Genomic DNA, 16,988 nt, shown 5'->3' on the forward strand with positions numbered 1-16,988 from the left:
GATAGATGAGTACAGATTTTAAGTAAATCTATTAATCTGCCTTGCTGGAATAAAGCTATTTCCCTAATGTAATGATGTAAATCTGAGAGCATAAGGTGTTTTTTTTTTTTTTTCTCTTTGCTGAAAATAACTTATTTGAAGAAACTAAACTTGTATTTGTTTCCTTTTATACATTACAGAAATGGCAATGGGGTTTGTTTTCACTCCAAGCTGCAAGGAAAATCTGGCTGCAGCATCAACCAGCAGAGCAATGGAACTGCCCTCTGTGACAGGCCCTGACCAGATGCCCCCTTGAACAGGAGGCAAGAGATCAAGCAGTCACAGTACACTTTCATAACTCACAAAACATTTTTAAAGAGAAAAATTTTGGACTTCTCACTTTTTCTACTGATCATAATGCAAAACTCTGACACCTGTTACAAAGTCTTCACATTTAGTTCATTTTTCAATCAACTTTGATTTTAACACAGCTCCTTCACATGGCCACCTGCTCCTTTTCATCGTCTGCTCTCTCCCCCAGTGGTCACGCACTTGCAACATTAGCTATTTCCCAGTCATTTTAGCACAGCTTGCAGAGCTATTTTTTCTCTTGATAAATGCTTTCTAGTTTTCCTAATTATTTAACGTTTCATTTTCAAGTCAGACTCAAAGGATATCCAAAAGTTACTGTGTACCTCATATTTTGTGATCATTCCTTCCAAACCCTCTATCTTAGACTCCTGTAGAACCGAGTAGGTTTTCATAGTATTGAAAATGTCTATTATCTTTACCAGACGTCGATGAAAGCTTTCAAATTTTCCAAAGATATACATCTCACTAAAATCAAACTGTCTTTCTGCTGGATTTTGCTCCAGTTTTTCTTTCACATTGTGATAGCAATTTTGATACTCCTAAAAATAAAGAAGAATTTCAAAGAAGAATGTCAAGCATGTAATAAAAAACATTGCCATAAGATATAACAAAAGTTGTGCAGACAGATATAATCCCCTCTAACTCAGTAGCAAGTAGAATTTTGATCAATAAACAGTCATGAACAATATCATTATGGGGTCACACATTTCATCAAATGAATAAATTGCACATATATGCACAAATATGTGTACATTTCATCCTTAGCTAGTGTGAAATTTTCTTCCCTTTATTTTATAGCAGGGCTTGAAAAATGGGTCCACTGAACACCTAAGATGACAACCCAGATTTCAGGTTTCAGAAACCGGAAATAATGTTTGTGCACTTAGCACTTTTATTGGGTAAACATATTTCAGATTATCTAAAACCACTTTTCAAAATAAAACCCTTCTAAAGTTAAAATGCTGCTCCATTGCAACTTCCATTTTTCTTTCTGCTTTGTTAACTGGGCACAAACCGTACTCCAAACATGTTCAAATTAAATTCTTCTCAAAGTCATTTTACATAGGCAACAGATTTCCTTGGGATGTTTTTTCTCAGTAATTCACCTCAAAATACAAACTTCATTATTTTCTATCACATATACGTATCAATAACCATATGTATAGGTATTAATACAAAGGGCCCAGTTTCCTAAATTGATTTTATGAAAGCTTTTAGACTTGGTAAGACTCAAATAAAAGCCTAATCCTTCAACATATTTTAATGCTGCAGCTGAAAATTTTGTTATACCTTTATAGAAATATACAAGTTTACTGATTGTTCCTAATGGTAAGAAGCTGTCATATAAATCCACACTAATTCGTGCAGTAACTCTGACAGATTTGTTTCTTCAGAAGGTGTCAGGATAAAGTTTCGTTCTTTTAGGCACACATTATTATTAAGAAATGAAGAAGTAATAACAGAGAAAACCTAAAATGAGCCTTATACCTGCAGGCAGGCTATCAAAAAGACAAAAAAGCAAAGGTAGGCTCTTCACAGTAGTGCGTGGACAGTGGCCAAGAGATAGTGCAAGTAAACTAACACAGAAGCTGTTCTGACTGAATGGTAAGGAGAAAATCCTTCACCCTAAGGACAGTCAAGCAGCAGAAGGTGTGCGGTCTCCATCCTCGGAAAATTTCAAGACAGAACTGGATAAAGCCCTGAGCAACCAGGTTTGAACTCACAGCTGCCTCTGCTTTAGCTTTGAGTAAGAGATTGGACAAGATAACTCCTGAGGACCCTTTCAATGTAAATTATTCTATGATCCTATGTTCTAAAAATTATCCTATGATCCTGTGTGGGGAAAAGTAAGTCACAAAATGATCATGGAATTGTATACACACAAAAAAAAAAAAAATCCTAACAAGCCTAGACAATGTGAACAGCCAAATTCTTCTCAGTTATTCTCAGTTTAGAAACTGTCTTTTCTAAAGATATAGGTTGTCCAGATATCTTCAGAATATACTTGGCTCATCGAGACCCTCTGTTTTCATTTCTATCATACATACACAAGAAGAAACTTTCTAGAGAAACTCAGACATGAAAATCCAAGTAATTGTCATATAAGAAGCTTAGTTAAGTTAGGGTAAGGATGGAAATACTGTTTCCAGAAGTTCATCAGACACTGGACTAAATTCTTCATTAGCTCTAATAAAAAAAAAAAAAGTGTCAAAGGGTATTTTTCAGTTGCTTCATTTTCCTTCGTTATAACATTCCTTCCTTGTATAAAATACATACTCCACTGTTTATCATGCCCACTGAAATCTCACCTTATATTCTGTTTTTCAGATGTCCTTTGCACATACCTGTTTAAGCCGAATGGCTGCAAAAAGCTTTTCCATAACTGTCTCCTGAGGTTGACTCCAGATGGTGGCAGTATCATTATTTGTGATATAAGATTTACATGCTGTGATCATCTGATTAGTCACCTATAAGCAATTTTAACCTTGTGAAAAAAAAACTGCTGCAAGACAAAGCACATCTTACCCTTCTTTTGATCTCATTCCATACCTCTGATTCCACTGGCCTAAGACCTCCAAAATAACAATACCAAATACCAGACACATAGACCATGTTCCTTGCAGTATATGGCCTGCAGACTATTACACTGCCAAAGCGTTGTTGATTAACTGCACTAATCCTAAGCCTAAACACCTTTTATCAACCTTGAAATGACACAGACTACAGTCATAAAACTTTGGACCTTCTGAAAGAAAAGGAAAAAACAAGGGCCCATGAGACCATAATAATAAAAGAACAAGTTGTCCTTCCAACTTCAGTTCCTTCTTTATGAAATCTTAAAAAGATTTAAGGGCTCTATTAATATAACTGCTTTTGCAAAGCATAGTTCACTGTAGGCAAAAATCATTCTAATAAAAAAGCTCCTCAGATCTGTGCATGTCATGGTTGAAATTAACCATGATCTTCAAGAAGTCTGAAAAAGTCTTACAATTCCTAGTTATTTCTAGTAAAATAATTTCTAACTTTGGAGAAGCTTTGTCACTATTTCCAATTCTTTATCCATTCAAAGAACAGCATAAAACTGACCAAAACGATGGCTCTTAAATTGCTTATTCCCTTTGCATATTCTGTCTTGCTCAGCCAACAACAAAACGTTACTTTGCACCTACCTTTACAAACAGCGAGGATATCTTTTCAGAGGTATTGTAATACTGAGAGATACTCTGAATCATTTTAATTGCATTTATAAGCCCTGGAATAGCATCCACCATGGACATCTGTAAAGGAACACACAGTCTCAAACTTATCTCAATACATTTATTATCTTACTTTAGCTCGACACCTGCTTAGAGAATCCAGGTGCGTTACTAACACAATATTTCTAACATTTCTGCCTCTGTTTCCCTGGGCCTGTCCTGTAAAACACCCAGTCATACTTCAACATCCAAGCTCTACAGGCCAATTTTGGGAAAACAATTTTGCTAGAGGCTTGGCTTGAAAGAACTCTGGTCAGTGAGATAAATCTGATAGAGACAAAGGCCTCTTCCAAATTACTGTTACTTTCACTAAAAGTATGTTTTTACACCCCAGCACCATGCCCTAGCCTCTGCGCTGCTCAAGGAGGTAGAGGAGTGCAGAATGGAGGGGTGAGGTTGAGCATGGGAAGAACAGGTGTGAGGGATGGGAAGGTAGTTTTATTTTTTTTGTTTCTCACTACCCAAATCTTTATCATACTAACGTTTCCTAAGTGAGACTGAAACATCGGACTGGGAAACAGTAAAAGAAAACACAGTTTTATCACTGTCCAGTAGAGGGAAACAGACTGCATCATGAACCATACCAGGGTTGCCCAGAGAACTGTTTCGAAGCAATTTCACTTTGGGAAAAAGTAAAGAGAAAGAGGAAGACGGACAGTCAAAGCTTTGAGTTTTCAGGACTATTCATCATATTTCTCCGGCTAGCAAAACACACAGCCAGTTACAAACACAGTTTTAGTAAAAGTAACCATTTGCCATCTACTTTAGCAGTTAATGGGATAAGAGAATCCTTCCTACTCCATATTACTCATTACTCCGTATTTACTACATTACACTTGCATCACTCTGTTACTAAAGCATGGGAAGGTGATTTATATTTACACATTGATGTTTAACCATATTTGTATTTCCTAAGCCAAGAAGCTGTAAATTGCCTTATAAATGTTAGTCTAAGCATGACCTGGCCACCACCACAAAGAGAAAAGCCCATCATTTGTCTTCAACATATCACCATGTTCACTTTTTCTTTTTTTTTTTTTAATTTTCAAATTTTTCACTTCCTCCCATAGCACAGAATCCAGTTTCATCATTAGACTGAAAATCTTTTATAGCCAGAAATTCCCATTAAACCACTTTTAGCATGACTGAACAGTCCCAAACTGCAGATAGATACCTAAACTGCTATCTATGTCGTTTCCAGACTAACATGCTATAAACTACAAACTACATTCATTTCAGTTGTCTCAGGAGATTTACGTTAAGATTTGAGAAGTTTTGCTTACAGGGTCAGTATTGTATAATGGGTCACAACATTTTTCCAAACAGTAGAGGTATTTCACATTATCTTTAGCTTCATTTACTGCATTTGTGATGCGAATATCCAACACTCGCCAATTCTAAGAATAGAAAATTGAAAATAATAATAATAAAAAACACATTTCAGAAATACTCTTTTGACTAAGCAGTTTTGAGATCACCCTTTTTTGTCATTAACCTTTTAACTACTTTGAAAGCATACATCTTGTACTTTGGACAAAGGGGATTCCCAAAAAAATGAACTAGATTTAAAATTTACCTACTCAGACTGGGGAATGTGGAAGGCAGAAGAAAACAGAAGTCAAAGATACTTAAATATTTTGCCCACCAGCAATGTTATAAACATTACCAAAATGAAGTAGGCTACACAGAGAATTTATAGTCTTTACATCTGTCATAATTCAAAATAGAAACCTTCAGCAGTTTGGATTTAGCAGCAGTGAGTACTCCAAGCACTGCCTTCATGTCTGGGTTCTTCAGCTGATCCATAAGGTAACTGAATTTAGAAAGTCTTCTCTTCCAGTAATCAAGCTCTGCTCGTGGTCCAAGGTCATCAGCCTCCCTTCTCAACTGGTCATTTTCTGCAAGAATCTTTTACCATATAGTAATATTAGTGACTGATGGTAATATTTTTTATCTGCATGGATAGCATGGATTAATTCATAATTTAACTGTCAGTGTTAACTCCTGTGATAAACTATGTAACTCAGCCACCATCTCACATGATCCATCTTTAATTTTGCTTGGTCTTTTTTGGTTTGAGTCTAAGAGGGAATATCTCAGGAATGCTGTTATAGACATTTTCTGCAAATAAGCTGTAAATCATGTTTTGAAGTATGATTTTGACCACTAAGAATAGCAATCACCATATTGAAGTGTTCCTTTTGCTTTCATTACATCCACTAGGAATCACTGTTTTCTACTTTTTTTCTTGAATAAAGTGAATCTTTTCTAGCAGCCTATTTATTCCAGGAGTAGATTATGAGGTAGAGATACTCACCTCAGTGACCATAATATAACCATAGCCAAAATATTTTCCTGTACACAATATGAACAGATGGAACTCACAGTATGTGCAGAAGTATGAATAGGAAGGAGCATAATCACTGCGATCTTTCTCCAGTGGGCATCCAACTACAAGTAACCAGCTACATTAAAATATACTGAAGTCAAGACTGTTCTAGTTTGCTTCTCAACATTTTTTGATAAGCATATTTTTTGTAAGATTTTTGATTCAGTGAAAAATTTTACTAGCTGATTCTACCTAATATTTTACAACACTTGAGTCACAACAAACAGAAGAACGCACTACAAATCTGTAACAATGCTGAACGTGAAAACTTTAATCGTGAATGTAATGAATGAATATTGAAAACAACTTTGAAATGGTAATGGTAAAACAACTCCTTTTACTATTTCGAAATGCATCACTCAAGATTTTGAGGATTAAGATACATTCAGGTACATTTCAAACTACTTTGGAGGCTTCTTTATCCCGCTCATCATCTCAGTGGGAACAGCTTTTCCCTCTCAGCTGTATAACATGGGTTGAAATAATTTGTGGCTGCATCGTTATGTTTCCTGTACAAGCTGTAGGGAAGACTGCACAAGTTCATGTGGAAAAGAAAACCACAGAAGGTTACTGAAATAAAATAAAATAAAAAAATAAAATAAAATAGCTCATAAAATCTCTGAATTATAAATCATTAGAGGCTGGAAGAAAACTGATGGGAAGTACTGCCTCACTCTGCTTTTCTAGTCTTCACCAGTATCACTTTTGCCCATTATCAAAGAGATGGCATTGGTTTAAAAGAACCCTTAGTTCAACTCAATCATGACGATTCTCACAATAATTTGTTTATAAAGGATGAAGCCATGCTCCAGAGAGGAAGTGCAGATTCAAGTCCCTTGGAGAAGCAGACAATGTGGGGAAAAATTAGCCTGTACTAACAACATATTATCAGCTTAAATATAGATAGTGATCTGCTTGGGATTGCCTCAACCCAGGTGCATGACCTGGCACTTGGCCTTGTTGAACCTCATGAGGTTCGCACAGGCCCACCTCTCAAACCTTTCCAGGTCCCTCTGGATGGCAACCCTTCCCTCCAGCATGTTGACTGTACCACACAGCTTGGTGTCACTGGAAAACTTGCTGAGGGTGTGCTCGATCCCACTGTCCATGTCACTGACAAAGAGGTACTGGTCCCATTACTGACCACTCAGAAACACCGCTTATCGTTGATCTGTATTCGGACACTGAGCTGTTGACCACAACTCTTTTGGTATAAGTGCAGTTCACTGTGATACATTCTACCCACCAGTTTCAGCATATAAATTCAAGAGATTTGGGTTGTTTTTTTTCTTAAATTCCTCCCTTTTAAGAGGCATAGACCTTAATAAATACAGAAATGTCCTCCATGGAGCTGATTTCCTAATTTGAAAATAAACATACTTCTCTGATAAAATCTTGGCAATAATTTCTACATGCAGAACAGAGAATAAGGTAGCAACTAAGTTTCCATTTTCCAAATTTAGAAGTTAATCATGCTGTCCTCTTCCTTAATGTCTGCCTTTATAAACATTACAGAACATGTTTCCCTCAGCTTCTATATTTTACCTTGAATATATTGCAAATGAATCTCAATTGATAGTTTCATTTTTTTTTGGTGAAAAGAACTTTAAGAGCCATGCTATATAGTCTATAGAGGACCTGCTTCTGAGGTAAAAAATTGCAGTTACAAATTTGATCTGTACTTTTTAATTTTATTTGTACTTAAAACAAGTACACCGACCTTACAACCTTACAGTATTTCTAACCACGTTAAGATGCTCCATCAGTGTGTGGATGAGGCAATTAAGCAGTAACAGGGAACTAAGCTTCCAAATACACGTGTACACTCCATTTAAAAGTAGATGGAAAAAGCTGTCTGTAATCTTCTAATTTAGAAGTAAAAGCACATAAAACATGCTAACAGTAACTTAAGACATAGGGATCAATCATATCTATCTTTATAGGAAGGTAGCACCAGGATTAAATTCAACCTGCCAATATGCAAATGTGTTTATATTTCATACTTCTGCAGTGTATATCACCTGTTCAAGCTCTTTGATCCATCCTTTCATGCAGACTTCTATTCTCTCAAGACTGCCTATGTTGTTAGCAACCATCAGGTAATCTGAAGGTCCTTTTAGATTTTTCAGATCATATGTTTCACATTTCTTCAGATTAACCTACAACACAAGTTTAAAAAAAAAAAAAAAATGAAGTGCTGAAATTTTTGTGACAAATAAACCAAGAAATGTACATAGTGACTGATTTCCCTACTTGGGGTATCTGCCTTCATATTCCCACTTCAATTTAGATTTGTTTAAATTCTGGTTTGAGCCCAGAACTGGACTTCAGAATCTGAAGAACTCTTCAACCTAGCAGCTGTGCTCTCATGTCATTTCCTTAATAAAGAAAGAATAGAAATCAACAGTTGAAGTAACTGTTTGTTGTACATTAATCATTCTTGGTTTTCTTTAAGAAAGGCCACAAATACCAGAGCCAAGAAGTGAACAGCTCAAAAGAACTAGCACCAAAACAAACAATAACAGAAGCAGCTGCAGAATTGTTAAAACCACAAACTTTCACAGATATTAAAGCCACAGATCAATGTATAACAAGTTACTGATGACAACAAACAGTATTTAGAAGCATTATTTTTTCTCCAGCTTAACAAAAGCAATTTGTATTCTACAAGCAAAAGTATTCTACAAAACAGTAAATTCAAAAAGTTCAGGCAAAGAGACATTCCACAGCTAGCTGGATTGCTAGCTGCTACGTGAACATATTACCTTTTCTAGCACACTTTGCTGAGTTCCTGAGAGCACAGTAACAAATGCTTCAAGGGAAGCAAGAAACTCCTGCTTAATACTGGAAGGTTGTTGAGGTTCGCCAAGTTCAAGCCAGCCATAGTCCGTATTCCGTAAGGCTGGAATGAAGATTTCTGATAGCAACTGCTCAACACTTTCCAGTAGGCCATCTCGACCTACATCCATCATACTAAAATTTACTTCCTGTAAAAGACATGCAATAAATATTTAAATGGAAAAGAAAATTTTGCCATCATGTATTTATACTTGATACTTAGGTGTTGACTAACTACTTTTTGTCATCATTGCTTCACAATGATATACTTAGAGTTGCTGTCACTGGACAGTGTCACTTTTTCTATTTTCCTCCTTTTTTTGTCCTGCATTTCATTTAGCCAAACTCCATCCTTTTGCTCGTTTCACCATGTCAAAGGCTGTCAAGTTATGTACTGATAGTAAATACTCCGAGATTAAAATGAATTTTCAACAAGATTATGCATACCAAACAGCAGTCACTGACTCTTACCTGATAGATATTCTCAGTTGTAATGGCTTTCAAAAGACTAGATCTAATGAAGAAAACACATACACCAGTTAAAGCAACTTCTTTTCCCTCTGTCACAAACACTTTAGGTTTCTTCTTCTTTGTCAAATTAGAGCTGATTCCTACTCCTGGAAAGCTAAAATGTTCTGTAGGTTAAAATAAAATAAATATTTAAAAAACACTGATGATTTATTCAAAGAAAAGCTTCCTAAACAAACAGTTCAGTCACCATTTGTGTATCCATGAGTCCCAGTCCCCTAGAGCTTCCCCGTGTGACTTCTCAAGGAAGGTACACAGCACCCACAGTCCTAACAGCACCATAAGAATTATTTCATCTAATTTTACCATTCTCATATCAAAAGCCTTTTCTGTTCATTTATTCGTTTTCTGTTCCTTCTAAAAAAATGTTCAGGGTCAAGGTCCTCTTACATGTCAATCCAGCCCTATTATGTAGTTGCAGGTAATGCTCTATTGCTTAAAAAAAACCTGCAAATGTAGTTTACCTCAAAGGAGCCATTATCAACTAACTGTCTTTCCTTAAGAACATGAACACCTAAGTCTGATATGCAGTAAAACAGAAGCAGAGTGTTTCAGGAAACAAGGAGAGACAGGCCATAGTGGATTCTTTCGGGAAACACAAAGACGATGAGGCTACAAAAGGCTTTCCTTCCCTTTCTTCTTCCCCAAATATGAATATGCTGCTCACAGGTTTATGCTATTGATAACATTTGTAAAGAGTCACCAAGAAGTAGCAATATCTTTGGTTGAAAAATCACTCTCTTACATTGTGTATTATTTTTGTTTTTGCTACATTCATTTTCCATTAATGGTTTTAATGCAAAAATGAAAATTTTCTCAGAGAAAAATGAATGCATGCACATGCATGCACACACACTTACTTCTCATGAACCACTGCAACAATAAAAAGATAAAAAAACAAGTTGTTTGTATCAGTAAATAAAGAACAACATCCAACCAAGCCAAAAAGTGACAGCGCTATTTACCCCTTTTTTGTTCAGTGACATGCCCATCAGCCCCAGTAGAGTGGGTTTATGTGGCAAGGTTTTGGTAGCAGGGGGCCACAGAGGTGGCTTCTGCAAGAAGTATCCAGAAGCATGTTAGATAAGGGCCCTGCCGCTGGCCAGAGCCAGGCCAATAAATGAGGTTGGTTGTGCCTCTGTGAGAGCATATTTAAGAAAAGGGAAAAAAAAAACTGCTGGGGAATAGCAGCTGGGAGAGAGAAAAGAGTGAGAAACAGCTTGCAGGCACCAAGGTCAGTGAAGAAAGACAGGGAGAGGTGCTCCAGGCGCTGGAGCAGAAGTCCCCTGCGGCCTGTGGAGAGGCCCCTGGTGGAGCAGGCTGTCCCCCTGCAGCCCATGGGTCCCACACGGAGCAGATCTCCACGCTGCAGCCCGTGGAGGAGCCCCCGGTGGAGCAGGTGGATGTGGCCTGGAGGAGGCTGCGGCCCAAGGAGAGCCCCCGCAGGAGCAGGCCCCGGGCCGGAGCTGCAGCCTGTGGAGAGGAGCCCACGCAGGAGCAGGGGGGCTGGGGGGAGCTGCCGCCCGTGGGGGATCCATGCTGGAGCAGTTTGCTCCTGGGGGATGGACCCTGTGGTATGGAGCCATGTGGGAGCAGTTCTTGAAGAGCTGCTGCCTGTGGGAAGCCCATGTGGGATCAGTTCAGGAAGGACGGCATCCCGTGGGAAGGACCCCACGGGGAGCAGGGGCAGAGAGTGACCGTAAAGGAGCTGACTGACAGCAGCCCCCATTCCCTGTTCCCCTGCGCCGCTCAGCGGGAGGTGGAAGAGGATGGTTGTGGGGAAGACGTTTTGGGTTTCTTTCCTTTGTTTCTCACTTCTCTAGCTTGTTAGTAATAGGCAATAAATTTTACTGTCTCCCTACTCTGAGTCTGTTTTGCCCATCACAACAAATGTTGAGCAATCTCCCCATCCTTATCTCAACCCTTGAGCCCTTTCCATCATATTCTCTCCCCCTTTCCTTTTGAGGAGGGGAAGTGTGAGAGTGGCTGTGGTGGAGCTCGGCTGCCCACCTGAGTAAAACCACCACACAAAGAGATCCCCATTTTGGATCACATGGCCACCCATGTGTCTCCTCCCCTCCCTTTTGTTAGCATCACCTTCCTCCTTCCCATCTCCTGAAGAAGTCTCGTTTTTTGTTTTCCTCAAGTACATCAAGGACTCTGTCACCAGCAAAACAGCATTGACTCAGAGACTTTTATTAATTTGATTTATTGCCAATGAACACAAACTTGCACAATAATCTTAAGTTAGTAATTACAGAGGCCAGACCAAAAACAGTCATCTGTTTTCAGGGCATTCCCATGATGTATTGAGCTAGAGTAGACTCTGCTATCTCTTTAGGAAAGATGTGCTGTTACTGAAAAGGATTCTAGAAGCTGTTAAGCTGTGCATTAAAAGTTACACTCAAAATTTTGCAAAAATGTGATCAGATATTTTGCAGGCTGTCATGGACATAATGGGAACACCAGCAGAAGACCCCTGGCTGGTGCCAGTGGGAGCAACACGAGACTCTGGGACAGAAGCTATGGAGAAATGATGTCCTCAACACAGGAGTCACAAGTTGCTTCCACAGAAGGTGAGAAGGATGCTTCCCCCAGAAGTGTGCTAAAATGGAGAGCCCTGGGGAAGGGAAAGGGATATGAACAGAAGTGAAGGAGAGGACTTCTGGGGTAATGGCCTTGTGGCCCCAAACAGGGGCCTCCTGGAGCTGGTTTGTCATGTCACAGGACTACTGGAGCGGATGGTCATGTGCCAAGAAATGGGGAGGGCTTCCAGGGCGAATTGATGGTGTGACTGGAAGGGAGGGGGCAGAGCACCTGTTACTGTTCGCCTCGTGTGAAAGTTGTCCTTTAACTACCAAAAACCATTTTTCAACCCCCCAGGCAAGAGCTGCTGGATTTGCAAGGAAGTACCTTGCTGTTGAATATTAACAATATGCAAAAGTGCACTAACAAGCTTCAGTAATTTCATCAATCCTCACTTCTTGAGCAAAGATGACCTAACCTGCCTTGCCTTAAGCCCCAGTTAATAAAATAAACTTGACCATATGTTTTTTCTTTGCACATTTACTCAGCAGAACTACAGTATGTTGCAGGAAACCCAAAGTTGCTTTACCTGCATCATTTGCCTCCACATCTTGATAGTAGAACATCAAATGGCGCAGACCTCCAGGTGCCAAGAATTTGTCAATGCGCTCTATCTGTTTGAGATCATGTTGAATTGTTTATGCCTGTCATACACACTATGAAAAGTTTAACATGCTCAGATTTTTGACAAAAAGTGCTGATAAATACACATCACATTATCGTTGTTCAGTACTAAAATTACACCAGGACCTGTTACTGCCTTCCAAAAGAAAAAGAAAAAAAAAGTTTGTTTTTTTTTTTCCCCTTTAGTAGCACATACTACTTAATTTAAACATTTGATTTTTTCCATGCTGAACAGAACTGAATATAGCCAGGCCATGTTCCAATTTACTGAAACCACTTACTGCACATCATCTCTCAATCTGAGGGCACAGTGCATTTCTTCATTTACTGAAGTGCAGCAGCACCTCAGTGAAGGCTGAAACAAGCTCTGTGTTTTAACCTGTGTGACAGCGTTCTGCACAGCTCGTATTCCTGTTTCATACAGAATCACAGATATGTTGGAAGGGGCCTCTGGGAGATCACTGGGCTAACCTCCTCTTTTGTCAACAGTAGCTCAGCACAGCTCGTATTCCTGTTTCATACAGAATCACAGATATGTTGGAAGGGGCCTCTGGGAGATCACTGGGCTAACCTCCTCTTTTGTCAACAGTAGCTCAGCTCATCCTCTTGAGTAACGTACTCCCATGCTGCTTTACCCTTCTGGTAAAGAAGGGTCTCTTAATGTGTAATCTGTGAGTTGTGGCTATTGCCCTTTGTTATGTCACCTGCCACTGCTAAGAATGGTTCAGCTGTCATCTTCGCAACTACTCTTTAAGCAACTGCAGGCTATTACCTGACTGCCCCTCACTTATTCTCCCTCTTATACTTAACATGCCCTTTGCTCCTGACCATCGTGGTAGTCTTCCACTGGACTTTCTCCAGTTTCTCAATATATTAGCACTGAAATGAGAATGCCTCAGTTTTAAAACTTAAGTTTTAAAAAATAGTGATTTATTTTCAAATCACAAAATGCATCTCCATTGCATATAATACTTACCATCATTTTGTGTTGTATCCTTTCCTCAAAATATTTATTTCTAAGTGCTTACATAGTAACAACACTAAGCCCCATGTACTTGGTGGGATCACTAGCCACTCTATTTTGTCAAGTAGTTTCTAGCTGATTTAATTTCCTAATCTCACAATATAGTCTCACAAATGCAGGTGACAACCTAATGGAAACAGCAGCATTCAGTGGAGTGTGGATGAGGATGACTCTTCTGAGCCTGCGAAACCACAAAGTCTGACAACTATCTTAACTATCTCAATAAGTATTTGATGGTAACATCAGTTCTAAAGCAACTTATAAGTTTCATTTACCAAATTAATCAGATTACCTGGTTACCATCAAGAATAGCATCTTCTACTTCTGCTTTGTCCAGATTCACACAAGTGGCAACAGTCTCCAGTAAGTAATCATGTCTGTCATCCAGCCGAGCACGTTTAGCCTCCCTTTCCTCCTTTAACTTTTGCTATTATAAAACACAAAGTGAACAACAAAAAAATAAAAAAAAAATCAATTTTGAAGACAAATAAAAAGCAAATTTTTGAATTCTTTTTTTTTTTAAATGAAGGCTATTGCAGTCTTCTATATTTGTGGTTTACATTTTTAAGGCATAAAATTTCCAACACCCGCTTTTTGTATGGTGTTATTCGTTTGCTGGAAGTCTATCTAGTAAAAAAAAAGGCTTTATATATACAGCTCCATCATCGTGCAAGTCATCTTCAACAACCAAAGTTATTAGTTCTGGCTTTTCAGTCTATTCACATTTGACCATCAAATCAACACAGGACTTTGAGTCAATCTTTGTTATTTGTGGAAGATATTGTAAGCATTCTCCAACACAGACAAATGCTGCTGGAAGAAGCTAAGATTTCATACATTATCTCTTTAATATAATGAGAAGTAAATCAAGCCTCAAGGTACTCAAGTGTTTATAAATGTGCTTAACTATTGCTATTATACTATTCTTCAAGCAGTATGCCTACTCTTCTAATTAAATTGAATTCCCATATGTAATACACCTCATTACATTACAGACAAAATAGCCTTCTGGAGTAGTTACTGCTTCTATTGTGCTTGCGGATTACAAGATTTAATATCACTTCATTTTCAAAAGAAATTTAGAATTATATTTCACTGGTGGTAAATTCAATCTTTATTTCCCCTGTGACTACAAAAAATCTAGTAACTCTATAAAGTATGCACAAATGATTTATCTACAAGCTTCTGCAGAGCCAATAGGACCTGCATAATATACTTTATACCCTTATGTAAATTTCTTTGCTTCTTCCTGAAGGAATTTTCAAATATTTGGTAAACTCATAATTACCAGCATGTCTGCATAAATGCTGATTGTACTGGAAATGTTTTTCCATTTTAAAGACAAACACCCAAATTGCATTCTTTATGCAGATATGCCTGAAGAATGCAGTAGCAGATTAATTTGTATATATATACTTCATGCTATTTTAGCTCTGCCATTCTCTAACATTGTCTCCACTTTTCCAGAAGTGGAATGTCATCACGTTACTGGCCTGTCCTACACCTTCTCAGAACAGGGTAGAAATTTTTCTACTAATTAGATATACAAAAAGCAACCTTTTTTGGCTGAATCAGCCTCACACTAGAAGGTAGTGCCATAATCGTTAAAACTGATGAGCTTTGTTGTTTCAACAATTTGAGCACAACTGGCAATCGATCTTTAGCATGGAAAAATATAGCCACTATGCCAATTAGATAGTTTCTATGTAATTCAGAAATAAATAAATAAATAAATGTGGTTTTATTTTGCTTAAACTACAGTGAAACTACTTTTTGTACTTTGCTAAGATTCTAGCACAGAGCTCTAGATATATTGCAGCACAAAGTATTGATCTTACACAGATTATTAGTTCCCTCCTACATACAGGTGGCATAGCCACCATTTCTCCTACAAGTGGCTGTTTATACAGGCTGAAAGTATAAGAAACCTCACAACTAGGCAATCATGTCCTCATATTTGCTTCAGTTCCTTTAATATTTTCTAATCCTTTAGTTGCAATCTCTAAAGTCCTATATCATGTCTGCTAACTGTTGTGTATAGCCGTTCACCTAGAATTACGCAATATCTGATGTCTATGCAACCACAAAACTTTAAAAGTCCAATTACCTTAAAAAAAAAACAAATCCATCCCTAGAGAAAACAGGCAATTATTAACAGAATAGTAAATCTATAGTTCTCTGCAAACTGAGACATTCACTTGCATTCATCATTTGTCACTTTGGGAAGGCTCTTGCATTGTTGTTGGATATATCTCTAGTTAATACGAGTTGCGTACATTTTTTCCTGACAGTCTTACAACGCAAATCAAGAACAACCCGCCTGTCATGCTTCCATATCTTGATGATCTGCTATCATAGAATCAGAATGTCTCAGGTTGGAAAGGACCTCAAAGATCATCCAGTTCCAACCCCCTGCAGTAGGTAGGGATGCCACCCACTAGATAGGTTGCTCAAGGCCTCCTCCAACCTGGCCTTGAACACTTCCAGGTATGGGGCATCCACAGCTTCTCTGGGCAGCCTGTGCCAGTGCCTCACCACCCCCTGAGTGAACAATTTCTTCCTAAACTCTAATCTAAGTCTCTCCACTTTTAGTTTAAAACCATTACTCCTTGTCCTATCATCACCTGCCCAAGCAAAGAGTTGCTCTCCACCTTCTTTATAAGCTCCCTTTAAGTATTGAAAGGCCACAATGAGGTCACCCCGGAGCCTTCTGTTCTCCAAGTTGAACAGCCCCATCTCTTTCAGCCTTTCTTCATAGGTGCTCCAGAAGTGCTCTAGCCCTCTGAGCATCTTCATGGCCCTCCTCTGGACCCGCTCTAACAGGTCCACATCCTTCTTGTGCTGGGGGCCCCAGACCTGGATGCAGTACTCCAAGTGTGGCCTATTTCTAAGAATGTTTTCTCCTCACCAGAGTAAGTGTTCTCCAGTCACAAATTCTCACTTCTCAGTTGTTGCAGCCATCAGAAGAAACTTCTACCTCATTTTTAGGATTTGTCTGCCCCAGGAAAAGTACAGGAAATTTAATTTCAGTGCTTTCAATAGCAAGTCATTAATTTAAATATATAAAAGCACTCAGAAAACAGACTGAAAACTGATGAAAATATCAATTTTGATTTGCATATTATTTATAGCATATTTTAAAGATATTATTTACTTAGGATGAGGAATCTCAGAGAATGAATGGTAAGCAAATATTGAGCTTTTTCCCCCCATTTTCATTTTTTTCATCCCATCTTTAAGGATCAGACATCAGAGAGCAAAATGATATGGAAGAAGAAGTAAATTTCTACTACTCCAGATTTGTTTCCTTCCCTATTTTTGCATGGGAGTGCCTTTCAGGCCCTGAAGCACTCAGCCCTATTGTATCGACCATAACTTCAGTGAGTGAATT

General features: G+C 38.4%; 1 protein-coding gene across 12 annotated transcripts in view; it reads right to left on the bottom strand.

Moving 5' to 3' along the window:
- DNAH5 (dynein axonemal heavy chain 5) overlaps positions 1-16,988 on the bottom strand; it is a 151,030-nt gene that overhangs the window by 113,710 nt on the left and 20,332 nt on the right. For 10 of the 12 annotated variants that reach the window (XR_014578970.1, XR_014578971.1, XR_014578972.1 and 7 more), the window contains exons 2-11: positions 13,890-14,024; positions 12,479-12,563; positions 9,307-9,470; positions 8,763-8,984; positions 8,019-8,156; positions 5,340-5,516; positions 4,892-5,005; positions 3,522-3,629; positions 2,697-2,819; positions 675-890 (exon numbers count right to left, since the gene is read on the bottom strand). Coding sequence is in view for 7 of the 12 variants with exons in the window: in XM_083822378.1 (XP_083678504.1) it covers positions 675-890; positions 2,697-2,819; positions 3,522-3,629; positions 4,892-5,005; positions 5,340-5,516; positions 8,019-8,156; positions 8,763-8,984; positions 9,307-9,470; positions 12,479-12,563; positions 13,890-14,024 (1,482 nt within the window). In the remaining 5 variants the exon portion in view is untranslated. Of the gene's footprint in view, positions 1-674; positions 891-2,696; positions 2,820-3,521; positions 3,630-4,891; positions 5,006-5,339; positions 5,517-8,018; positions 8,157-8,762; positions 8,985-9,306; positions 9,471-12,478; positions 12,606-13,889; positions 14,025-16,988 lie in introns of all 12 variants that reach the window. The other 2 variants (XM_083822382.1, XM_083822381.1) reach the window with 2 other exon arrangements.

The sequence above is a fragment of the Anser anser genome (genome assembly GCF_964211835.1).
Source record: "Anser anser genome assembly, chromosome: 2".
Taxonomy (NCBI): domain Eukaryota; kingdom Metazoa; phylum Chordata; class Aves; order Anseriformes; family Anatidae; genus Anser; species Anser anser.